Source organism: Terrapene carolina, unplaced genomic scaffold (genome assembly GCF_002925995.2).
Source record: "Terrapene carolina triunguis isolate 2854851 unplaced genomic scaffold, T_m_triunguis-2.0 Scaffold95, whole genome shotgun sequence".
NCBI lineage: Eukaryota > Metazoa > Chordata > Testudines > Emydidae > Terrapene > Terrapene triunguis.
In genome coordinates, this window is record NW_020664446.1 from 21,544,672 (window position 1) to 21,567,299 (window position 22,628).

The window sequence follows — 22,628 nt, forward strand, 5'->3', positions numbered from 1 at the left end:
CCTGTCTCCTTCTGTCCAATCTAAAATCTCGGTGTCTCTCTCTGACATCTCCTCATGGATGTCTAGCTGTGGGCTCAAGTTCAAAGTAGCTAAAACAGAGTTCTTAATCTCCCCCTTCCAACTCTCATTTTTCAATCACTGTGGACATCAGCTCCATTCTGCCTGTCATTTAGGCTCTTGAACTGGGTGTCTGCTTCTACTTGGGCCTTCCTCTAGGTCCTCACATCCAGGCTATATCTAAATCTTAGAGATGTCATACTGAAAAAATCTGCAATGTACAGACTCTCCTATCCACAATCTACAATTAAATTCTGGTCTAGGTTCTCATCATTTCAATTAATTCATCATCCTTCTCTCTGGTCTTGCTCTCATCCATTCAGAATGCTGCTGCAAAGATAATTTTCCTATCCACCATGCTTTGACCATGTCATCCCTTCACTGGCTCCTGCTTCTCTATCAAATCAGACATAAGTTGCTTGTCTTCGCTTTCAAGGTCCTTCATGGCCTATCCCCTCTGTTTATCTCTCATTCACTCCTGAGATGTTGACTCCAGCCTCTGATCGCCCCATGATGCCATCATCTCCCATTTGCTAAAGTTTCAAACAAGCATCTTTCTCCCAACCATGGAGGAGGTGCATGGGAGTCTTGCAGATGTTTACAAGTAGCTAATACATCATCATCCTTCAAAACCCTACTTAAAACTTTCCTTTTCTGTGAATTCAACTAAACACTTGATGATGGCTAGATTGTTTAGAGCACTGCTCATCATGCTACCAATTTTGTCTTATTTCTTCCTTTTTACGCCTCTGTCTATTGGTATGTATCCATCGGTTGTCTCTTGTCCTATGCTTAGATTGTAAGCTTCTTGGTTCTGTTTGTACAGCGCCTACGTGACGGTGTCCTGGTCCCTGTGGCAATACACATAATAAGTAGAATCACTGCAGTTGAATTAGTAGCATACTGAGTAGTAATATCTTGAGTGCTGATATCAAAAGCGTTTTTTCCAGATATACTACTTCTATAGGAATGGGCTCTGCTCAAACTAATGATGAGCACATACATTTGCTATTACAACTTCACTGGCAAGCAATGACAACTTCCACTTGCAGTGTAAATTAGAATCCAGTTGCTTAATGATTCTCTTCAACTGTACTAGTTTGAAGAGAGATTTTCTGGCAGTGATTAAACTTCATAGACAAGTAATCCTGATCTTTTGTGCTTGATCACACTGGCTGCTGCAGTCTTAGTTGCTGGCCCAGGGGCCGCCTGAGCAACTCAAGCAGCCCCTGGGCCAGCTGCACCGGCCGGTGCTGAGGCAGTCTCGGGCCCCCGGCATCAGCAGTAGGAGTTTGGGTGTGGGAGGAGGTTGGGGTGCGGGAGGGGGTGAGGGCTTTGGGTGGTGCTTACGTCGGGGGGGGCTCCCCAGAAGCAGCGACATCCCTCAGCTCCTAGGCGGAGATGTGGCCAGTGGCTCTGCATGCTGCCTCCTGCCTCCAGGCACTGCCCCCGCAGGTCCCATTGGCCGTGGTTTCTGGCCAATGGGAGCTGCAGAGTGAGCACTCGGGGTGGAGGCAGTGTGCAGAGCTGCCTGGCCATGCCTCTGCCTGGGGCCCCCCAAGCACCCACGGCACTCCTGGGCCGTCCCCCCTCCTCCCCAAGATTTAGTCAGGGGTGTATAGTACATGTCATGGACAGGTCACGGGCTGTGAATTTTTGTTTACTGCCCGTGCCCTGTCCATGACTTTTATTAAAAATACCTGTGACTAAAATGTAGCCTTATTGATAACCCATTGGGGCAGCCTGGTGTACTCCCTCAGAGCGGACTATTAGAACTACAGCTAAAATTAAAAGCGTCAAGGTTTGGCCAGAGGGGCAAGAGGAAGGGGAGGAAAGCCAGAGGGAGAAACACAGAAGATGGAAAATGGAGGCAGATACACAAGATGGTCTTTTTGCCTTCAGAAATGGTGCCTTTTGTTATTGTCAGATAACAAACAAGGCTTTCTGAAAACCTAGTTGAGGCATACTTGGTTCAGGAGTGTTAGATGACTGAATGAAGGTATTTAAAAAAAAAAAAAAAAAGTGACTTGTCCTTCTTAAAAATATTTACTATTTTTCCCCCCCACTCATGATAGTTTTTTTTCTGAACACACTAATTACTAAATCTTCTCTTATAATTCAGTATAATTGTGGGGAATATAACTTTTCTGTTTTGTCTTTTTTGCAAGAACATTAAAAAACTTCTGAAGATACCATACAGCAAGTCACATGTGAGCATGGCAGTACACCGTATTGGACGAACCCTTTTACTGGATGAGCTAGATATTCAGGAGCTCTTCATGAGATCATCTCAGGTTAACCATTTATTTTGTTAATGTCCTTGGCCACCTGGCAAATATATTATATTATATTATATTATATATAAATTTCAAGTGCAGTGTTGTCAGCACAAAGGTATAGCAAATGTAGCAAAATTGCTGAGAATTATATAAACCTCTACCCCGATATAACGCTGTCCTCGGGAGCCAAAAAATCTTACCGCATTATAGGTGAAACCATGTTTTATCGAACTTGCTTTGATCCACCGGAGTGCGCAGCCCCCCTCCCCCCCCCAGAGCGCTGCTTTACCGCGTTATATCCGAATTCGTGTTATATTGGGTCGTGTTATATCGGGGTAGAGGTGTACAAAGACAAAAAGGTGTTTACAAAACACTTGGTTATTGTGGATTCTCTCTGGTTGCTATAGAACTACAAGTTGCACTAGCAGATCAGACATCTTTTTAACTGAGGGCATTGTGTGCTTAAAATACCCCTTCTCACCTTTTCATTTAATGTCTTTGATATTGCTGGACAGTTTTACAAATCTATTACTCAGTCTTTTAACACTGCATGAAACCATAATCTGTTTTTTGAAGAGTAGATTTCACTGAAATATGTTAAGTATAACTGAGTTCTGACAGCAGAGTTCAGCTGTCAAGGCACTTTTGTGAAAACTTATCTTTTAACAGATTTTCTTTTCTTTTGCGCCATTTCATGTTGGATGGGTATACTGTATCTGCTAAATGCTTAACTTAGATTCTTTTGTTTGTGTTATTTCACATTAATTTCATGTTTATTTATGCTGCTTAGACAGGGGACTGGACGTGGCTAAAAGAGTTCTATCAAAGACTAATAGATCAGAAGTGGCAAAGAAAGAAGAAGAGTAAAGAACACTGGTACCAGAAGGCTATACTTTCCAAGTTTTTATATTACAGGTAGTTTGATTATATTAATTTTATTTGCATAACTTGTGAGTTCTACCCCAATTTACTTTTCTCTTGTTCATTATATTGAAATAAAAGTTAGATATGAAATTGTCTCTTTATCCTAAAACAAAATCCAGAGAGGATGTAGTTTTAAGAATATAACACTGATGCAAGTAAGTTCTTTATTTAAAATATTTTAGTATCTAAGCATGATTAGCTGAAAACACATTGCAGTACTGCTCTCTGGAAAAACACATAATTTTCAAGGATTTTTAACATGATCCTGAATACCCATCTTTCTGCTCTAACTGATGAATTTACAAGATGGGTATTGCTGAGTAGTTTTATAACTAAATCAGCATTTGTCTCTCTTTTTTTGTGAAAATCAAATGCAGTAAATATTGATTAGACATTGAATTTGAGATTTTGTTATGATATTTAATCTCTTTGAATTTGTCTTTTTGTCAGCATTAATGGTGATGGAGCTGCTCAGCCAGTTCCTTCCACTGCAGAACAGCATCATGAAGATCCAGCTCCTGGCGAGAGTGATGAAGCAGGAAGGGCTTCCTGGCCAGCCCCTTTTGAAATGCCTTCTTCAGTATCTGAAGATCCAGGTTCTTCTAATCAGGTTAGTATGGATTAAATCTTAACAAACCTTAATTTTTATAGGAGGGAGGTATTTGGTGCCTAATATAAGCTATAAAAATGTAGTAGTAAAGATTCCTTCTTTTATCCAAAGAAGCAGAATCTAACGTGTAGAAGAAGCCTTGCTCAGCTAGACTCTAAAAGCACCATTTTTGACTTTCTTTGAGCAGTAATATATGATACCTAATGCTTTATGAGCTGTATACAGATAGACATCAAAAACTAATTTTGCCTATAGTTGATTTTCCTTAAATAGGATTAATGTGTTTTCTATATATAATTCTAATGTTGGGTTTCATTCCAGAATGAGCAGTTGCCCTCCATTTGTGGCTCCATTTTAGTATACTTGATCATAAAAAATTGGAATATATTTATATGTCTGTATTTTTAACTTGAATGGCCTGCCTGCTCCTAGAAAACAAAAGTATGGGAGGGTCTGAGAAAAGTGATTTTTCATACATTGTGTTGCAATACTGAGTTAGTGTGAAAAATCATATTTGCACATTTTTGCTCTTTGTTGGTTTTAGTCAATGACAATCTTAAAGGAACTGTGTTTTGACAATTTGTTGTTTCTTCAACAGTCGTACTGAAAAAAGATGGCTCTTTCCTTGTTCTGTTTCCTGTGTTGTTTCCAATGAACTTCTATTTTAGCCTTTTTTCTGGTACTGTGAGGATGTGCTAAGGTGTGGTGATCATCTTTTGTAGCACTGACATGGGCTGAAGTGGATGAATCCGGAAGAATTTCAGAATTCTTTGTCTTCTCACAGTGCATGTTAATATTATTCCAATATTTATTGATGTTGAAGAAAACATCCAGACTTACTGAAGCAAAATCTTGGTCAAACTGTATTTATGTTAAAGAACAGACAATCTTGATGCTCACCAAAAGAGTGTATGTAGACAGGGAGTTTTTTAAATCAGTCATTCAGAATGTATTTATCGAACTTATCTGGAATTTTCTGCATTGTGGCCACGAATTTATTAAGTGTAGTAGACTTTACACTAATGAAAACAAGAGAAAGTTAGGCATCCAGAAAGATGATGTTAATCTCTAAGCCATTCAAGCAGCATATGCAAATATCTATTTTGTGATTATATATCAAAGTAAGCAGAGATCATATGGTATTGGCTCCCCCGAGTAGAAGCGGTTCTACTGAACTCCTACAATATAATACAAGCAATTGCATGTGCATTTTGATTGGTTATTATTGCTCCAGACCTCAGTATAAATGCTCACAAAGGGGCCAAAATGAGACTGACTTGTGGCTGAAAACATGTGTGCAACATAGGAGCCAGGTTTTTCTTTCTTTATCTTATCAGACAGTAGAGTTGAATATTAAGGTTCTCTGAAGTTAAAGGGACTTTGTACAACATTTTAAGAGTTCAGTCTATGCAATGGATGTTTAAATACATTATGAAAAGTAGTATTGTTGTGCGTGTAGAGTAGCCTCATGACTAATGTAAGTTTAATACCTTTAAAAAACTCCAGCATTCTATTTACATTCAGATGGTAATGATCACCCACCTTTGTGAAGACACTACTACTAATAGGGTCACTAGATGACACAGATGGTTGATAAAGAATTATGAAGATTCTCTGCTCTAGATCACCACATAGAATCTAGATTGCATTGGTAAAGGTGTCACAATTAAGATTTACTTTGAACAAATTATACTAGAATTCCAATGCAGTAGCTACAGTAAGAAACTGAAGTAAGCCACTGGCTGAAGAAAGTTGTACACATTAAAATAAAGTTGGAATTAAGGTTTTCACTTTTTATGCTTCTAATGTTCAGGATATATATACACTTTTTTGAAAATGGCCTACTTGACCTCAGCAACAGAATCACTCCTTATGTCCTTGTGCTTTTCACAGGGAAGTGTGCCTCTTGAACCCTCATATGTAGTGGGGCATGTGGCCTCAGCCCCCAAAGAACAAAACCTGAGTACTTTGTTCAATGACGGGGAAAACAGTCAGGTATGCTTTATGTGGAATCTGAGCGGAAACACAATCCCCAGTTTAACAAATTGTTTTAAATTTGGTCTAAATTGGATTCGGGTTGGTGGTGAGGGGAGAGAAATTAAATCCTTTTGTAGAAATAGCTCTTGTGTCATCTGTAATCTTGGTCTTTTAAGTTACTGTGAACACATAGCATAGTCTTTATGTGCTGTCCTTTATTTGCCTTTTCTGCATTTTGCTTTCTCATAGTAATTCTGCGGATTGTGATGGAGAAAAAATTAACAGAGTGGATTATTTATAGGCACTTTCTTTTTTTTAAACAAAGGGACTTAAAAATGACTTTGTTCGGAACATCTTGTGGACCTTTGAAGATATTCACATGTTAGTAGGATCAAATATGCCTATATTTGGAGGTGGAAGATACCCTGCTGTGAGCTTGCGTCTCAGGTGAATTCTTAAACTAATATGATGTGCATCCCAAACATGGCTCATTTGTTGCTTCAGTTTCATATTCAGTTGTGTGTGTGTATATATAATTTTGTAGGATAATGTATTTCTTAATCTGAATTTAAAGATTAATTTTATACTCTAGTATTGAAATGGTAATGATTTCATAAGGTATTAGAAGGGTGTTTCTGTGTTTAAGGCACTGAATTGGGACTCACGATGTCTTGGTTCTCTTTCTGGCTCTTCCTCAGACTTCTTGTGTAACTTTCGGCAAAACACTTAGGGCCTGACTTTTGGAGGTGCCAACTATCTGCAACCCATTGCCTTTACTGGAGTTGTAGGTGTTCAACACTTCTGAAAATCAGGGTCCTTAATCTCTGCTCTAATCCCTAGTTTATAGAATGGGAGTATCGCTTCTCTACTTTTCACAGATGTAAGGATAAATATATTAATATTTGTGAGATGCTCAAATGCTTAAGTGTTGGATGCCATGCAAAATATAGTTACTGATTACTGTCCATAAATAGCTGAAAATATCTACTTGATGTTGTGGTTACTCTGTTCTCTGATTCTTTTGTTCTTGCTGTGGGTTCTTTTTGCCCATACAGAGGTGAAGGAGCCTGGTCTCCCAAAGCAAGGGTGGGAGGAAAGACAAGTATACCTTTTATAGGGTGGGGAAGATGGAGGCAAGCTTAAAAAGTTGAAACCAGTTTGGGCCATCTTTGTTCAAAAGACACCCAGGATTCACATAGCTGGACACTGTAAATGCAGCCCAGAACTGAGGTGCCTTGGAAGAACTGTGTAAGAAAGTTTGAAATGTGCTTGGTTCCAGCTAATTCTATTAATCCTTTAGTTTTCTAAACACTTTTTTTAGGGGAAAAATTATGGGTCATCTCAGTAATAATGTGGGCTGTAATTTTAAAGTGGTGAGGACAGTAATGTGCATGCATTCCATTAGCAGTAACAGATGCTAGTATCAACGCAGTGGTTAGTATAGCTCCCCCATGTGCTACTTTAAAATATAACCTTTGTCACAAATGAAAGCTTTTTTACCTCAATTTTAAGGTTGCTCTGTTCTCCTTGTACTGACACACATAGCTAAGCTTTTAACAGACATTTATCGTAACTGGTGATTTTAAAAAAACAAACAAAACCTCTGTTAGATGTACCCTGATGACTTAAAAAAAATCTTTATTTGCTCCAAGTAATACCAGAAATATTTTTGTTGTAGGGATAACAACAAGCCAATAAACGTGTTGACAGGAATTGACTATTGGTTGGACAACTTAATATGTAACGTCCCAGAGCTTGTGATGTGTTTTCATGTTAATGGCATTGTTCAGGTAAGTCCTGATGTCTTACATTATGTCCACTTTACCAATTCTTTGATTAATTCAACTTATCCATTCATAACAATGAAGTTGGTATGTGGGAACTGGTAGCAACATTGCACTAGAAAAGCTCTTATCAACCTTTTTTTGAGAACCTGTAATACCTCCATTGTTTGTCCCTGCCACATTTTAAAGGCTGACTGCAAACAAAGTCCTGGGGCTAGAGATATCACTCTTGTTAGTTCCATGAAATTCTCTTCAGATGTGGCTGAACTGATAAACAATTAAAAAGAGGCCCTTCTTCCCCCACCACCCGAAAATAGGTTAACAGCCGCCTCCTGCTGCCAGCTAATGTACGTACTTCTACCATTTGAAGTACAGGACTATGTGATTTAGTGCTGAAGGTATTCAGAATTCAAGCCCTGCTGAAGATGCATGAAGGGGACATTTAGGGTATGTCTTCACTACCTGCCGGATTGGCGGGCAGCGATTGATCCAGCGGGGATCGATTTATCACGTCTAGTCTAGATGCGATAAATCGATCCCCGAGTGCTCTCCCGTCGACTCCTGTACTCCAGCTCGGCGAGAGGCGCAGGCAGAGTCGATGGGGGAGTGGCAGTAGTCAACTCACCGTAGTGAAGACACCGCGGTAAGTAGATGTAAGTACGTTGACTTTTGCCCCCCTTTTACCCCCCCCCCCCAGTGTAGACCAGGCCTTAGTTTGCTTTGTTTCCTTACTAACACACAAACCTAGGAAATCGGACGTTAAAAGAATGTTATCTATGTTGAAAAGTCAAGCACTTCAAAGTTAGGAAATTCCAGATTTACAGATGAAACTTTATTCTCTCTTCTTGTTGTTGTGTATTATGATAGTGTCTTTAATTACATGATTGCATATGTAGTTTGTTTCCACAGGACTCCTGCCTCATTTAGTGTACAGCTGGATGCACAAGGAGGTAGAATTAAGGATGCCTGGGCAACTGTAACTCTTGGATGATTTTTTTTTTACTTTTGAGTGCTTGACTTTGTAATCTAAACAACGTTCTTTTAACATAATCTTTGTATTTAGGATATATATTGTGGTAGCACCTAGAAGCCAGCTAGGTTGAAGCCTGTTGTGTGAAGTGCTCTGAAAACATGAAAGGGCCAAGTGTCAGCATTTCCATTTTGAACTATCATTTGTTGATATTTATAGGTGTATCTTATAACTACCTCCAAATTTTAAGAAGTGTACAACTCCAAACTCTCTGTAAACTTAATTTTGCAGATTTGAAAAATCTTAAATTATACAGCAGTCTTGAAATTTGTAAAGAAAATACAGAAATGTGGTTATAAACTAGTGTGTAGTAAAAGTATGGATCTGCCATCCAGTCAGTACAGACTTTATTTAAATTACTAATATATATTGAGGCAACAGAGTTGTTAATTGGCTAGACTATACCATTTACAGTTAATCTGTTCAGCATAACCACATTCATTCTGCATCATTTTATTGAGATTACTGTACGTGTTAAATGCCAGACCACAGAATTTCTCTTTGTTTGGCCCTGACAAGTCCTTTTATTAAAAGAATCCTACACGAAGCAATTTACAGTACAAAGGGTATAAGTAGTAAAATTACACAAACACAATTGGATGCAGCACTAAATTCATAGCTCATAATGTGAGGGCTTTCAGTGTTAGCAAACATAATAATGGAACTCCTGTTTTCAGTTTAATAGATTATGAAAGGCTTCTCTGTTTGTATAGCCAACCTTCGTATATATTATGAGGATTTTTCAAAATGTGTTTAAAATACATTCTATACAGAAATATGAAATGATCAAGACTGAAGATATTCCCAATTTGGAAAACTCCAATTTTTCTACCAAAGTGATAAAGGATATTGCTCAAAATATCTTATCTTTTCTGAAATCTAACTGCACCAAAGAAGGACATACTTACTGGCTATTTAAAGGTAAGCAATTCCTTGGTTGGGATAATAAGTAATGTTTGAGATCTATATATTGTCAGGTTGGCTAATGGAAAAATCTTCTCTTTCAGCAAGTGGAAGCGATATAGTAAAGCTCTATGACCTCACCACTCTTTGTGAAGAAACCGAAGATAAATACCAAAACCCTTTCACAATGCCAGTGGCAATTCTCTTGTACAAGTAAGTGTGTCTTACAGAAGCAAAACTCTGTTGCAATATTTTATTTACTTAGACTTAAATCTAAGACATTAAGTGTCAGTCTTGGGCACTTAGGTACTCTGGCCATCAGTTAAAAAATGCAATCCAAAAATCATAAAACCAAAACATCACCACATTCCCCTTATATGTACAACAATCAGCCAGCCAAATCATGATATTAACTGAATCAGAGTCTTGCCATTCCTCAGATTTCTCGGTCACCTGAGTCCTTCTCTAGAAGCCTGCTCAAAAACATGGGATTTGTAGAATGCTTAGATGTGCAGAAAATAAAAAGAAAAAAATTATAATAGACATTTCAGTGACATTTCTGTGTCTACTATTTTGTTCAACTTTCTTTTAGAGTTGCCTGCAATATGATGATGAAAAAAAACCAGAACAAGAAACACTATGGCACCATTAGAACATTGCTCCTTAATTGTGTTAAGTTATTGGATAAAGCCAGACATCCACAAGTAAGAATTCTATTTTAATGCATTTATTTTTAGTGCAGAGAGATGTGTAGCTTGTATATAATGAAAATACAGATGTTGATGTTCTACCTTCAACTAAAAGCACTAATAAGGTAACTAAATGCTATATTAATTACAAAATGTGATTGCAAGTGTTAATGGGCTCATCTCATCCTCTAATGCAGTGGCAGTGGGCCTTGGTTATAAAAGTTCTCTGGACTGAAAAGTGACAATTGAAATGTGCCTGCATGATCTTTTTTTTTTTTTTTAGGCAGAACCTCATTTTTCTTATTTGTGATCAAATTACCAGTGTGGGTCTAAAATCCCTCCTTATGATTAAATTAAAACTTCACATTAACTTTTCTTTGGGGGAAAGTTCTGTAATCAAGATCAAGGCTCTTTCATGCTTAACACTGTACAAACACATATTAAGAAACCAGTCTCTGCCCTGAAGAGCATCTAATCTAAATAGACAAGACAGCCAGAAGGTAGGAGGGAGACACAGACTTGCATGGCAGAGCCAGGAATAGAACCCAAATGTCCTGACTCCTAAACACTAAACTGTGGTGCCTCTCAAGTTGCTGATTGATTGGCATCTTACATATTCAGCAGCAGTAGGAAAGGCAGTAGAAATGTCTGAAGCTAGAACATAGAAGGCTTATGCTGCTTTATAAAGCTGCGGTTTCAGAGGTAGAGGCTGTTTCTATTCATACTCTAAGCCAGTGGTCCCCAACCTTTTTCGTCTGGCACGCGCCAGACGATGAGCCACGGAGGACCGTGGCGGCGGACGAGCATCTGCCGTAATGCTGCCGACAAGCGGCAACGTCAATAGGCGTGGCCGCCGAAATGCCGCCGACAAGCATCATCATCCTTCGGCGGCGACGCCTCTGGATGACGCTGCTTATCGGTAGCATTTCGGCGGATGCTCGTCCGCCGGCCAGTATGCGGGCGCAATTAGACGCCCCGGCGGGCGCCATGGCACCTGCGGGCACCGTGTTGAGGACCCCTGCTCTAAGCCAAACCAGAATCTGGTTATATTGGGGAGGGTCAATCCTAACCCAGAAAGAACTGGCTATGGGGTTTGAGGAGGTCATGCAGGGAAGTTGCACTTGAAGTGCTCAGGTCTGGACTTGTTGCTTTAAATCTGGCCCTGAGTATTCCTGCTGACAAACCTGAGCTTGCTTCCCTTCTGGCAGCAGAGGATAATGGGATCTGTGTGTCTCGTTCAGCATCCTCTGTCAGAGTCTTTTCCCTAAGGTAATGATGTATTAGATTGTGAGAATCTAAAGAGGCTTTTGGGCTCAGATGTAGAATTGCAGAATGGACCGTGATGTCTCTGAAGCAGCTGTGCGGACAGTAAAATGTATTATCATGCAGACCACAATACAATATTTTTTAAGGAAACATCATAAACTTTGCAAAGAAAAATTATCTAGAAAGATAGCTAACACTGAAGCTCATATATTTACTCTAAAATTTCACTTAATGTTGGCAGTTTCCTAGCCTAGATTTAAAACATTTTATTCAGACTGTTACTGTTGTCAACTGAAAATTGACTCTGTACATGTGAAAGGCAGATCATGAAACAACCAAATGGTGGTTGTCATCTGGACTCAGTGTATAGCTTAGAACATAGGGAGTTAAAATTATCAGTAGGATGCTATGGATCAGAGTTGTGAAGTGACATAAAAATAATCTTAAAATATAGTATTACAGCTGATGGATCACTTTTAAAGTGGTATATCTATCACCATGGTAAAGGCCATGATGTTAGCTTTCACTATCTACTTCATTACATCTGTATTTTGGTATTCGACATAGTGTTGGGGGGGTAGGGGAAGGGATCCCGAACGGTCTTCCATTCCTTACCTAATCTTGCATAGGGGAAGGGAGTGACTTCTAGTTCCAAATTCATTGTTGCTCCTCCTTGCACCTAGGTGGTGACCTCCTCCACCTCCTGGTTCTCATCACACTGGTTGCTCTTATTCATGCATTGGGACCCCAAAACAGCTACTACTATTTCCTGAAGTACCTGTTTCATAGATACATAGAGGGCTTCAGTTTTCAAAGATGTCCATTAAATATGGTGGAGGTAGGAGGAGAGCAAAAAAAGTAGATATAATAGGTGAGACTTTCAAACTGTTTTTCACAAGAGACTTCATAGCAGTGTTATTAATGACTTTTTTTACAGCCTTCCTCCAAATGAGGTATTTAGACTGCTGAACAGACAAAATACAACTAAAGTCCAAAATATAATAAACCATGGGGGCTAATATAAGCTTTTTGCATGAACCACTCACTGGCTTTAAAAAAAAATTTTTTTTTAAATGGAGATAACTAACAGTACATAAATACATTACCTCAAAAATAACTTGTAGTCTGTCTCTCTAGGGTTTTATAGTACCATTCACCACAGTGGTTTGCAGCTGACTTATACCAATATGTGAATTAAACTTTTATAAAGCCAGATGATTAGCCAAAAAGTCCATTGATATATCCAGGGGTTTTCCTCACCATAGTCGTGGACTTATTTACATCACTGAAAAAATCTGGATATACTGTATGTGGGATTTTATTAAACTAATCTTCAAGTGTGGCTATGATCAGAAAACCTTTTTTAAAAACAAACAGAAGGTTATATAAGAAAATGCTACATTTGTCTCCTATTATTTATTTGTAGTATTGTACAAAGAATCCCTGTCATGAACCTGTTAGGCACTGCAAAAAACACAGAACAAGAAACCAGTCCCTGCCCCAAAGAGCTTAAAATCTACATATAAGACCAGAGACAACAGATGGATAGAGACAGACTGATGGAGTACAAGGGAACAATGAGATAGTAGTAAATATAATAGACTGTGTTCTCAGCACACTAGCAATCTAGGCCACACAGGAAAGGAGAGTTTTGAAGGAGGATAATGAGTTCATGGGGAGCATCTCCCAAGCCTGAGGGCAGTATAACAGAAAGAATGAAGTTGCCAGTTTGAAATATTAACAAGTGAGGAATGGGCCCAACTGGAGGTGAGAGTTGACCTTTCAATACTGAATGTGAGATAGGTCGGGTGGGGATAGATCATAAAGGGCCTTGAAAGTGAAGACAAGTAGTTTGTTTGATATGATAAAGAAGGTGCCATAGAAGGGACCCAAAGAAAGGGATGACATAGTCAAAGCAACAGGCTGAGAAAATTATCTTTGCAGCCTCGTTCCGAATGGATATCAGCGGGGCACAATTACACTTGTCAGGCCCACAATGAAGGGTGTTGCAGTAATCAAGATATGAGATGAGGAGAGCCTGGACACGCGTTTTAGCTGCATGGATGGTTAAGAAAGGACATATTGTTGGGCATGTCTACACGAACACTTCCTGCATGTAAAACTGTGCTCTAAATCTATAGCACTCCACTGTGTTGTGCCCTGACCATGAGGACACTACTCCTGTGCACTAAAGGTTCCCTAGTGTGTCCCTATTAGAGTGCTGTAGATTAACACCTCAGCTTGCCATGCAGTACATGTTTCTGTAGATATGCCCCTAGAAATGCAATATTGTGAGCTCCTGTGATTTTTTTATCGCAACTCTAGCAATTTTGGGATTTTTTTTAACCTGTTCCATGAAAACATGATGATAGGCTGCCAATTCATTAATTTTCTCTTATTCAAAGTGGCCACCATCTCTGTTCCTGTCAGTGGGGCTGTAGCCAGCAAGATGGTCTCTGTTTCCCTACAGTCTATCTACATGGGGAAGTGCCCTTAATAAAGTTGGCTGACACCTGCCACTGTTCTCACTAAGGCTGAAGCCGCAATGACAGGCAAAATGGCTGACGTGCTATGGCTCAGGAGAGCTAGACAGGACACAGGGACTGTGAGGTCAGCTGAGACACTGCAAGATGGGTGGACAGAATGAGTAGGAGTCGGATGCTGGGGGGACCAGGAGGCAGATCTTGGAATTATAAGGGAGTGGGAAGCACGGGCTGTGGGGACAAACGGGAGGCAGTGTGTGGGTTCAGAGAACTGTGATGGGGTGAGAGACGGAGAGCATAGAATGGGAGCTCCCTCAGCCGAGGGATAGTGGTGGGTGTGGGCAGCCCTGTCTGAGCAGCCAGGGGAAGGCAGAGTTGTGTTGCCAGCTCTTGTAAATAGATCATGAGTCATGGGATTTTGGCAGCTGCAGGAGGAGCTCTCACAATGATGCAAGTAGCTCCTCTGATCCTGTGATTTTTTTTCAGGGCTGGGCACATGGGCAAAGCTGTGTGAGAGCCTTGGAGCACAGGACACAGATGGGTCTTGCCACTGAGCTCTGCCTTGCATGGCCCTATAGCAGAGAGGATGGTCCTTGGAGAGAGAGTGGAGCGGGAAGTCAGGGGAAAGTCCGGACCCAGCAGCAACACTTTCTTGTCTCCCACTGCCTGGGATGACTTCTCTACTTGCGATCCAGACCGAGGAGAAGGGAGTGTCAAGATAGGAAATATATGGCAGTTTCCCTGTTACCCACTGCTCGCTCCTAAGATAGTAAGTGGAGTCTCCATCTGAGCAGCCAAGAAGAGGCATGCATTTTTGTGTGCATTAAAGGTTGACTTTTCACCTAAAAGTATATCATCATACCATGTATTTTGGTATGTCTTGACTTAACTTCCCTTTATTCTTCTGGCTGTGTGTGTGTGCCAGAAGAATAAAGGGAAGTTAAGTCAAGACATAACAAAATACATGGTATGATGATATACTCATGGTTTCTGGGGCCAATCTCATGATTTTGGGGGATCTGGTTTGCAAATTTTTTTTTTGATCACGTCAGGCTGGCAGTACTGAACATAGCCTGCATGTGAGGACCGAGAAAATGGTCTGACTTGAAGATAACACCCAGGTTACAGGTCTGAATAATCGGTAGAATGATGGTGTTATCCACAGTGGTTGAGAGAGGAGGTAGCAGGGAAGGTTTGGAGGGGCAAAATTAAGAGCTCTATTTAGCTATATTGAGCTCAAGCTGATGGTTAGACATCCACAAGGAGCTGTTGGAGAAAGAGAATAAGACACTAGTTTGAACAGAAAGAGATGGGTCTGGAGTAGAGAGGTAGAAGTAAAGGTCTGCAGCCAGAATCTAGCTTTGGAACTCTGTAGAAGTGTAGTGCTGTTTTGCTGGTAGTCAGGTTGGATCTCAAATGACTGAGTTACTCTCTGTGTCAAGAAATGTGGCGAGAGGGATACAAAGTAATATGGAGAGGATTGCCAAGAACAATCTACTTAGGAGGGAGCTGAAGCTAAAGTTTGTTACTACATTCCTATCTCAGGGCTTTTGTTACTTTATAAAGGCAAACCTCCAAAATGGCGCAAATTTTGACCACAACCTGTTATATGTTCATTGCATTGAGAGTAGGGTTGGGATCTTGACCCCTTTATAGGGTTGTAATGTCTTAGTTTCCTGTAAGTTGTTTTGTCACGCACATCTGCAGAGCCAGTTTCTGCTTTGTGCACCAGTGGTGTGTTTATCTTTAAAATTCTGATTTAAAGTTTTATTGTTCGCAGCGATGGATGTATTTGAGCTTGATTTTTCTTGATAATGGAGCTAAGGTTGGAGGATGTTCTTGTAAATTAAGCAGATTTAAATGTATTCTTCATTAGTAATCTTCACACTTATGAATAATACCTTTGGATAATCAGAATATAATACCTTGTATATCAATAGTGCCTTTCATCCAAGTATTTGAAAGCTTGACAATATTAATTAACCTTATCAAATATATTATGCCTGTTTTTGTAGATGAATAAACTGAGACATTGAGTTGAACATCATCGTGCAGCTAGTCTAAAGCAGTCAGAAATAGAATCCAGAAGTCGTCATCACTCCCCCCACCCCCGGATACTGCTCTGATCAACTGTTGTCATACTACCTTTCAATTGTAGAGTCACTTCTTAAACCTAATATTAAATAATTCATTACAGGACTTCTACAGTGCAAAATGTATAACATCCATATCTGTACAGTCCATGTGGACTGTATCTTAGTAGAAGTCAAATACTATTAAAAATGACTAAAAGTTGTTAAGGGAGAGTGATCCTGGAAGAGTAGTTTAGTTTTGCTCACTAAACAGCTGTAAACTTAAATGTCTGTGGGTTTTTTTTAGTGTATTAATACCATTATTCTTTTACTGTAGTGGCAGTCTTTTTTTAAATTGGCGATGACATTTTAAGCATATTAATGCCTATTTGCATGCACTGGTTAGGATTTTGCAGATACCTGTACAGTCTTGTGCGTGCATTTATTGGACCCTTTTCTAAACTTGTTCTTTGTCTGAGTGGAAAGATGCAAACTTCTATTTGAGTGGCCTACTTAAAAACTTGTTAGTAACTTGCAGTACTGGGATACTCTAAAATACTTTTTTTTTTTTTTTTTAAATAAGATTATTGCTTCAGCGAATTACATGCTCTCAGAACTCTTCCAGTTAGATGAGCCTAAAAAAGAAGGTGCAGAGTTTCCTTTAAATGGGAACTCTGATGAAAGTTATAGTGAAGAAGAAGAAGAAATGCCGGATAGCGATGAAAATGGTTCCTACAGCACCAGCTCCGATCCGCCAGATGACAATAAAGCAGTAGCTGTAATCAAATCTGTTGGAGAGTTATCGGTACCAGAAAAATATAAATCTATTCACCAAATACGAGTAAGTTACAGTACTAACAAGCTGTGCTGAGTTTAAGGGGAAAAAAAGGCTTGAAATGAACGTAGTGCGGCTTGTATAGTCAAAATATAGTTAACTGTGAGCAGTTCCTTTTTATGAAAAAAGGAACTGTTTAAAGACCTTTTATGCCACCAGTTATTTGTGTACCTCAGATTAATTGGACTATGGGTCAGAAAGGAAATAAAATCTTTTGGCTGAATTGTGGCTCTGAGTTTTATCCTACTGCAGATGCACGTTAATATTGTTTTTGCTTTATTATCATGGGTGTGTATTCTACTTGCCTGTTAACTTCTGCACAGACACCTACAGAGAAATTACTCATCCTTGTAGGAATAATCTGAATATGGAAATGTAGTTAACAGCTGTGGAGAATTAAGGGTGGTCTATACTAAAATTTGTGATTTCCCAGCATATCTCTGGAATGTACCTTAACAGTTTGACATGCAGAGAATCTGAGCGTTACTCCATGGATTTGCTGGGAAGTTACTTCTAAGCTCCCTCCTTGTCCTCTCTCATAATTTAGGAATCTTTGTTTGAAAGTGTGGTTTGTTGAAGCCATTCTGAGGGAAGAAATCTTACCTCCTGTCCCACTTACATGTATGAAAAGATGCTTCTAATTAGGCAGCGTTAGTGTAAACCATAATGCTGTCTGCATGCACCTCAGTCATAAATTTTCCAAAAACTTGTCTGGTATATGCTTAGTTCCATAATATGTAGATGAGCAAAAATATAATGCAATTACTATCTGTCAGCCTTCACCAAAGCAGCTTTTCTTTAGTACGATATTTAAAACAACCAAATAATGTGAAACTGAGTTGTCATTTAGCTCCCAAATGTTAACAATGTTTCACTTTGCCTCTTGACAGTTAATTAAGCCATATCTGTGGCAGTGAAGCGCTCGATTGCCTCATGCTTAGTTATCCTGCAACATGTATATCATATCAAAAAGGTTGACTTTTCTTATAAGTCCCTATGCCAAATAAAATTGATCTTCTGCAAAATCTGTCTATCACCTGTGCTGGTTGATATCCTGCAAGCTTTAGTACCTCAAGGCCCCTCTGCTGAAAATATAGCACCCTGTCGGTGGTGGAAGCCCTACATTGATTTTTCTTCTTAAAACTCAGATTCATTACTGGAGGGTACTGCACTTCTATTTGCAGGGATTGGATTGATGATATACTGGCAGGATTTCATCTTTCTCCCATACTAAAAGTTGGTCAATGGAGATTGTTCCTGTCATTCAGAAAAGGTGGTTAGGGTGAATTCATCCCTCCTTGCACAGTTAGAGTAATGGGTTATGTGGAAGGAAATAGAATTTACATGCCTGCCCGCATGCTCCCTCCCTTACCTCCTTCTAGGGTCTGGGGCTGCACTGCAGTCACTGTATGGCTGCTTTTCTGGAAAAAAGGCTGCTACCCTTCTATGGCCCTTACTTTAGGTTTTTGGGTCACTAAAACAGGCTGACTATGAATTTTGGTCAGTTCAGGTAAATAACCTAGTTAAACCCTACAATGAAGACTGTATCTTCAGTTGCTGAAGTAAAGGAAAGAAATGTTGTGGTCTAGATATAGTATGAAGTTTAGCATACTCCATTAATGGCTTTCATTATAGTCTAACGTATCCCAATAAACTGGATTTTGCTGTCTATCTTTTAAAGCTTCATAGTTAGTTTGCTTGTTTTTCTTTAAGTGGGTCTGCCGCCTTAAATTTTTTTTTTTTTTTTAATTAAGCCTAGTTGTGCATTTCCTGTTTGCCATGACACTGAGGAACGGTGTAGACTTGTGCTCAGCTATGTTCTAGAGGTAAGTTTCCTAATGCTGTTCTGTGGGTTTTGTTATGTTTATATTTAGTTCACCTTCCCAGTAAATACTTAATGAAAGGCTTTTTCTTTTTAAAGGGCTTGAAATCCGTTGACAGCAGCATTAAAAAAGACGGTGACCTTCCTGCAGCCGACCCCAACACCCCAATCCCATTAAAATACGAAGATGAATCCACAAGTGGTGGTCCTGAGTGTCTGGAAAAACAGATGGCTTTGTTTTTAGACAAAAGTAAGCTGAATTGTTTTGTAAATAGGACCTTTTCAATGGCACAGCACACTGCTGCTATTTTATTTTGATCGTCTAAACAATGTACTTGTAAATCATCAATTACGCCATGCATTGAAAAAGCAAAACAGTATATTGCACACAAACAGAAGTGGAGAATATAGGCCTTTCCTTTTAAATATGAAAAGAAACAGGACAGTAGGGATTCTTTTAGCATATTAAAGATCCTTTTATAGTAAGTACATAAGGCTACTGCATTTTATTGAGATGTGGCTTGCCACTGGCTTCCATAAGGATTTCATTTTGTTCATAGATTGTGATGTCATGCCCCCTTTAGATTTTTTTTTTTTTTTTTTTTTTTTTGGCAGTGTTAGGTTTTGTCACTTAGAGAAATTATTTTTATAAGACTGTGGATTTTGGCAATAATTTTAGTGTCAACATCATGCTCATTGTTGTGCTACACATGCGCATGTTGCCAACATATAAAATGTTAACCAGGATATTATTTGCTAGCCTTGCAGTTATAATTCTGCCTTTTATGCAAGAACAGTAGGAAGTGTTTGAATGAAAATGTCTTATTTGAGTGTGTTTAAATCACTAAAGCTGCAATAGCCTGCATTTACTGCTTCACCATAGTATTGGAGCACCTTGCTATAGTGTTCTGGCTCTATGTAAAATAGCAATAAGACACAGTTGTCCTATAACCATAATTCAAAAAACAAATGTAGGGGTTCTTAAATGCGTAATTAAAATTTAATTTTTAGTTAGTTTCCTTCCATTAATCCAGTAGTTTAGTTGAAAGCTGAATTGGCTGCTAAATATTGTTTTTGGGGGGAAGCTGAAAATGACAAGGTATATTCAGTGGAGGGCAGCTTCTTTTTCTATACTCTTCTTAAGAGTTAACTTTTTAGAATATATATTAAACATTGAAATCTAGCTATAAATAGCTATATTGTTGTAGATGAAATACTAAGAAGATTATTGCCATGAAGGTAGGTAGTGACTATTGCTTCCAAGATATAAAATAATATTGCCAGGCTTTGTCAACTCTGAAACCAAAAAAGTATACTAAAATTTCCCAAGTCTTTCTGAATGAATAATCATTGAAAAGGTCTACTATTTCTCCTCCAATTTTGATTTACAATAGATGGTGTCACTTGGAAGTCAGTGATTTGTAGATCTGCAAATGACATATTGGGTTTTCCCCCCAATAATTGGTCCAGAATTTAAGAACTAAACACACCACCAAATAGCTGCATTACAATCTGAGCTAGGATAAACACCTAAGCAGTACCTCTGATTTCAGTCTCCCCTTTCAAGCAGCAAAAGGAACTAAAGTCTTTCAGGGTACCAGCTAGAGTTTGGATAATAGAGATTGAATTTAAACTAGACCAAGAAATTTCAAAGATAGGTGAGAAACAAAGTTTCTCCCTTTGTTGTACCTATGGTTTGTTGCGCAAAACATGTGTAGTATCATGCTTCTCCTGAAATCTTTCCCATACATGAAGAAGGGGGGGGGGGGGGGAGAGGAAGGCAGGATCAACAGCAGTTTTCCCTCAAATTTAATGTTTTAAAAAGAACCTTTGCTGACACCCACTGCACTGTGTGTCTGAACTGTTTAGGTTGCCTGTATGATGTATCATACTTGTCCAAAAAAGAGAGGTGTGCTCTTCTCCAGGCTGACTTAACAATGTGGTTCTATAAGCCAAACCCTGGGGTCTACCTTCCTATACAGAAATGAGTCTCTGGCCTGAACATTGTAGATCTTTGTCTGCTTCAAAGCCCCCTGAACTGGTGAAACAGAAGCCTTTGGTGCCAGGACCAGGACCTTTGGCTCCAAGCAGTGTCGCATTCTGTCTGGTACCAGGGCTACTCCAGCATCAAGGAAACAGCCTCATCAGAAGAGTCAAAGGATGCCTTGGCACTAACAGTGTGGAAGATTTCAACAGTTCCTTCTTCCAGGCAGAAATTGGACAGTACAATTTCCTCATTGCTGGAGATGATCTCAGAACCAGGGAAGCCTCCACTTATTGGCTCTTGTCGATTCTGAGCTAATACTAGGGTTGTAAGGATTCAGTACAAACCAAAAAAGTCACATTTGTGGATCCGGCTCCAGCCCCAGCTGTGGGGCCGGGGTGCACAGTTCCGGCTCCAGCCCCAGTTTCAGCAGTTGACAACTGAAGTTGAAGAAGTCACTGTGGTTCCAGTCAAGTCACAGAATCTGTGACTGCCGTGACCTCTGTGACTAAATCATATTCTTACGGATTAGATTTAAGATTTACTTATTTTATTTTTGTATTTATAGTGGGCTCATTTCAAAAGGATAAACATTCCAGTCAATCAGGAATGATTCCTGGATCCTGGCAGTATAAAATGAAACTCCAGCTGATTCTGAAGTCATCGAAGGCTTATTATGTTCTTTCTGATGCTGCTATGAGTCTTCAGAAATATGGAAGAGCATTACGATACATTAAATTAGCTTTACAGTGCCATGGTAAGTAATTGGAATATTTTCTTCTTAAACAATGCACATACACAAACTGGCAAATACTTCTGCCACACATTGAAAAAGTCTGTGGCATCTGAGGACTGAATTTGGCACATAAATCCCATGCTTTTAACAAATAGATTATAGTAAAGAACTGGCTTGGGCGGGTTGGACACAGGGAAGCCTTTTAGTTTGGATCATAGGGATTTCTTCTGTCTCATTCCCTTTGTCCCCATTACAAAATGATCACAGTTTGCACAAGTGGCAGTTTCACTTTGAAGGCAGAGGGGCAGGACTCAGCGTATAGATGGCAGAACTCGGTGTATAGACTGGGACTTGAAGTCTGGTGCCTGGAATGTGTGGAAAAGCTAAAATAGCACCTTTATTCATTATACTTGGCATGAGCTATTCTTATACATTCCTCATTTTCAGAAGTGCTATATTCACTCAGAAACTTTAAGTAGATACCCATAGAGTGGAGTGCGTCCCCAACTAATACTGAGGCTTTGAGTAGAATGATGGAGAATATTCTGATTCTGTTTCCTGGTTATAACACTGTGAGTTTGAATAATCAGAAAATATAATGGCTTTAAAGTGAAATTCTATTCTGTTTTTAAAAAAAAAAAAAAAAAAAAAAAGTGCATTGCGATTTGCCGTATTCATTGTCTTTCAATGAATTGTGATCAAGCTCTATTTGTTAGTAAAAATATGTGAGGGGAATAGTTTCTAAATGTCATCCCTAGAAAATCAGTCTGAGATCTGAAAGTCAAACTCTTCTTCCTGGTTCATACATCATCATTAGTAATAAAAATTCTGCAGGCCAAATCCTATTGTCTTCAGTGGTTTTACACAGTTATAACAGAGGGAAGGTTTAGATCTTGCATTTGTAGCTTAGTTAACAGTTCTGTATGAGCAGGGATAGAATTCAGTCCATCTTCCTTATCTGTAATTGCTGTGCAGTGTTAACAGGGATAAAAAGTAGTATCTGACTCGGACTACATACAGGGGTCAGAACTGTTGTGTAAAATGTCACCAGTCTTACATGCAACAGAGGGTCCTGTGGCACCTTTAAGACTAACAGAAGTATTGGGAGCATAAGCTTTCGTGGGTAAGAACCTCACTTCTTGCATCTGAAGAAGTGAGGTTCTTACCCACGAAAGCT

At 39.3% G+C, this 22,628-nt stretch overlaps 1 protein-coding gene across 2 annotated transcripts in view; it reads left to right on the plus strand.

Moving 5' to 3' along the window:
* Positions 1-22,628, plus strand: part of EDRF1 (erythroid differentiation regulatory factor 1) — a 47,685-nt gene that overhangs the window by 7,668 nt on the left and 17,389 nt on the right. Inside the window, exons 4-16 of one of the 2 annotated variants that reach the window (XM_026650932.2) lie at positions 2,226-2,351; positions 3,127-3,251; positions 3,711-3,870; positions 5,764-5,865; positions 6,173-6,294; positions 7,526-7,637; positions 9,435-9,582; positions 9,669-9,777; positions 10,157-10,268; positions 16,658-16,915; positions 18,664-18,735; positions 18,831-18,981; positions 21,284-21,472. In XM_026650932.2, coding sequence (XP_026506717.1) covers positions 2,226-2,351; positions 3,127-3,251; positions 3,711-3,870; positions 5,764-5,865; positions 6,173-6,294; positions 7,526-7,637; positions 9,435-9,582; positions 9,669-9,777; positions 10,157-10,268; positions 16,658-16,915; positions 18,664-18,735; positions 18,831-18,981; positions 21,284-21,472 — 1,786 coding nt within the window. The remainder of the gene's footprint in view (positions 1-2,225; positions 2,352-3,126; positions 3,252-3,710; positions 3,871-5,763; positions 5,866-6,172; positions 6,295-7,525; positions 7,638-9,434; positions 9,583-9,668; positions 9,778-10,156; positions 10,269-16,657; positions 16,916-18,663; positions 18,736-18,830; positions 18,982-21,283; positions 21,473-22,628) is intronic. The other variant, XM_026650933.2, reaches the window with a different exon arrangement.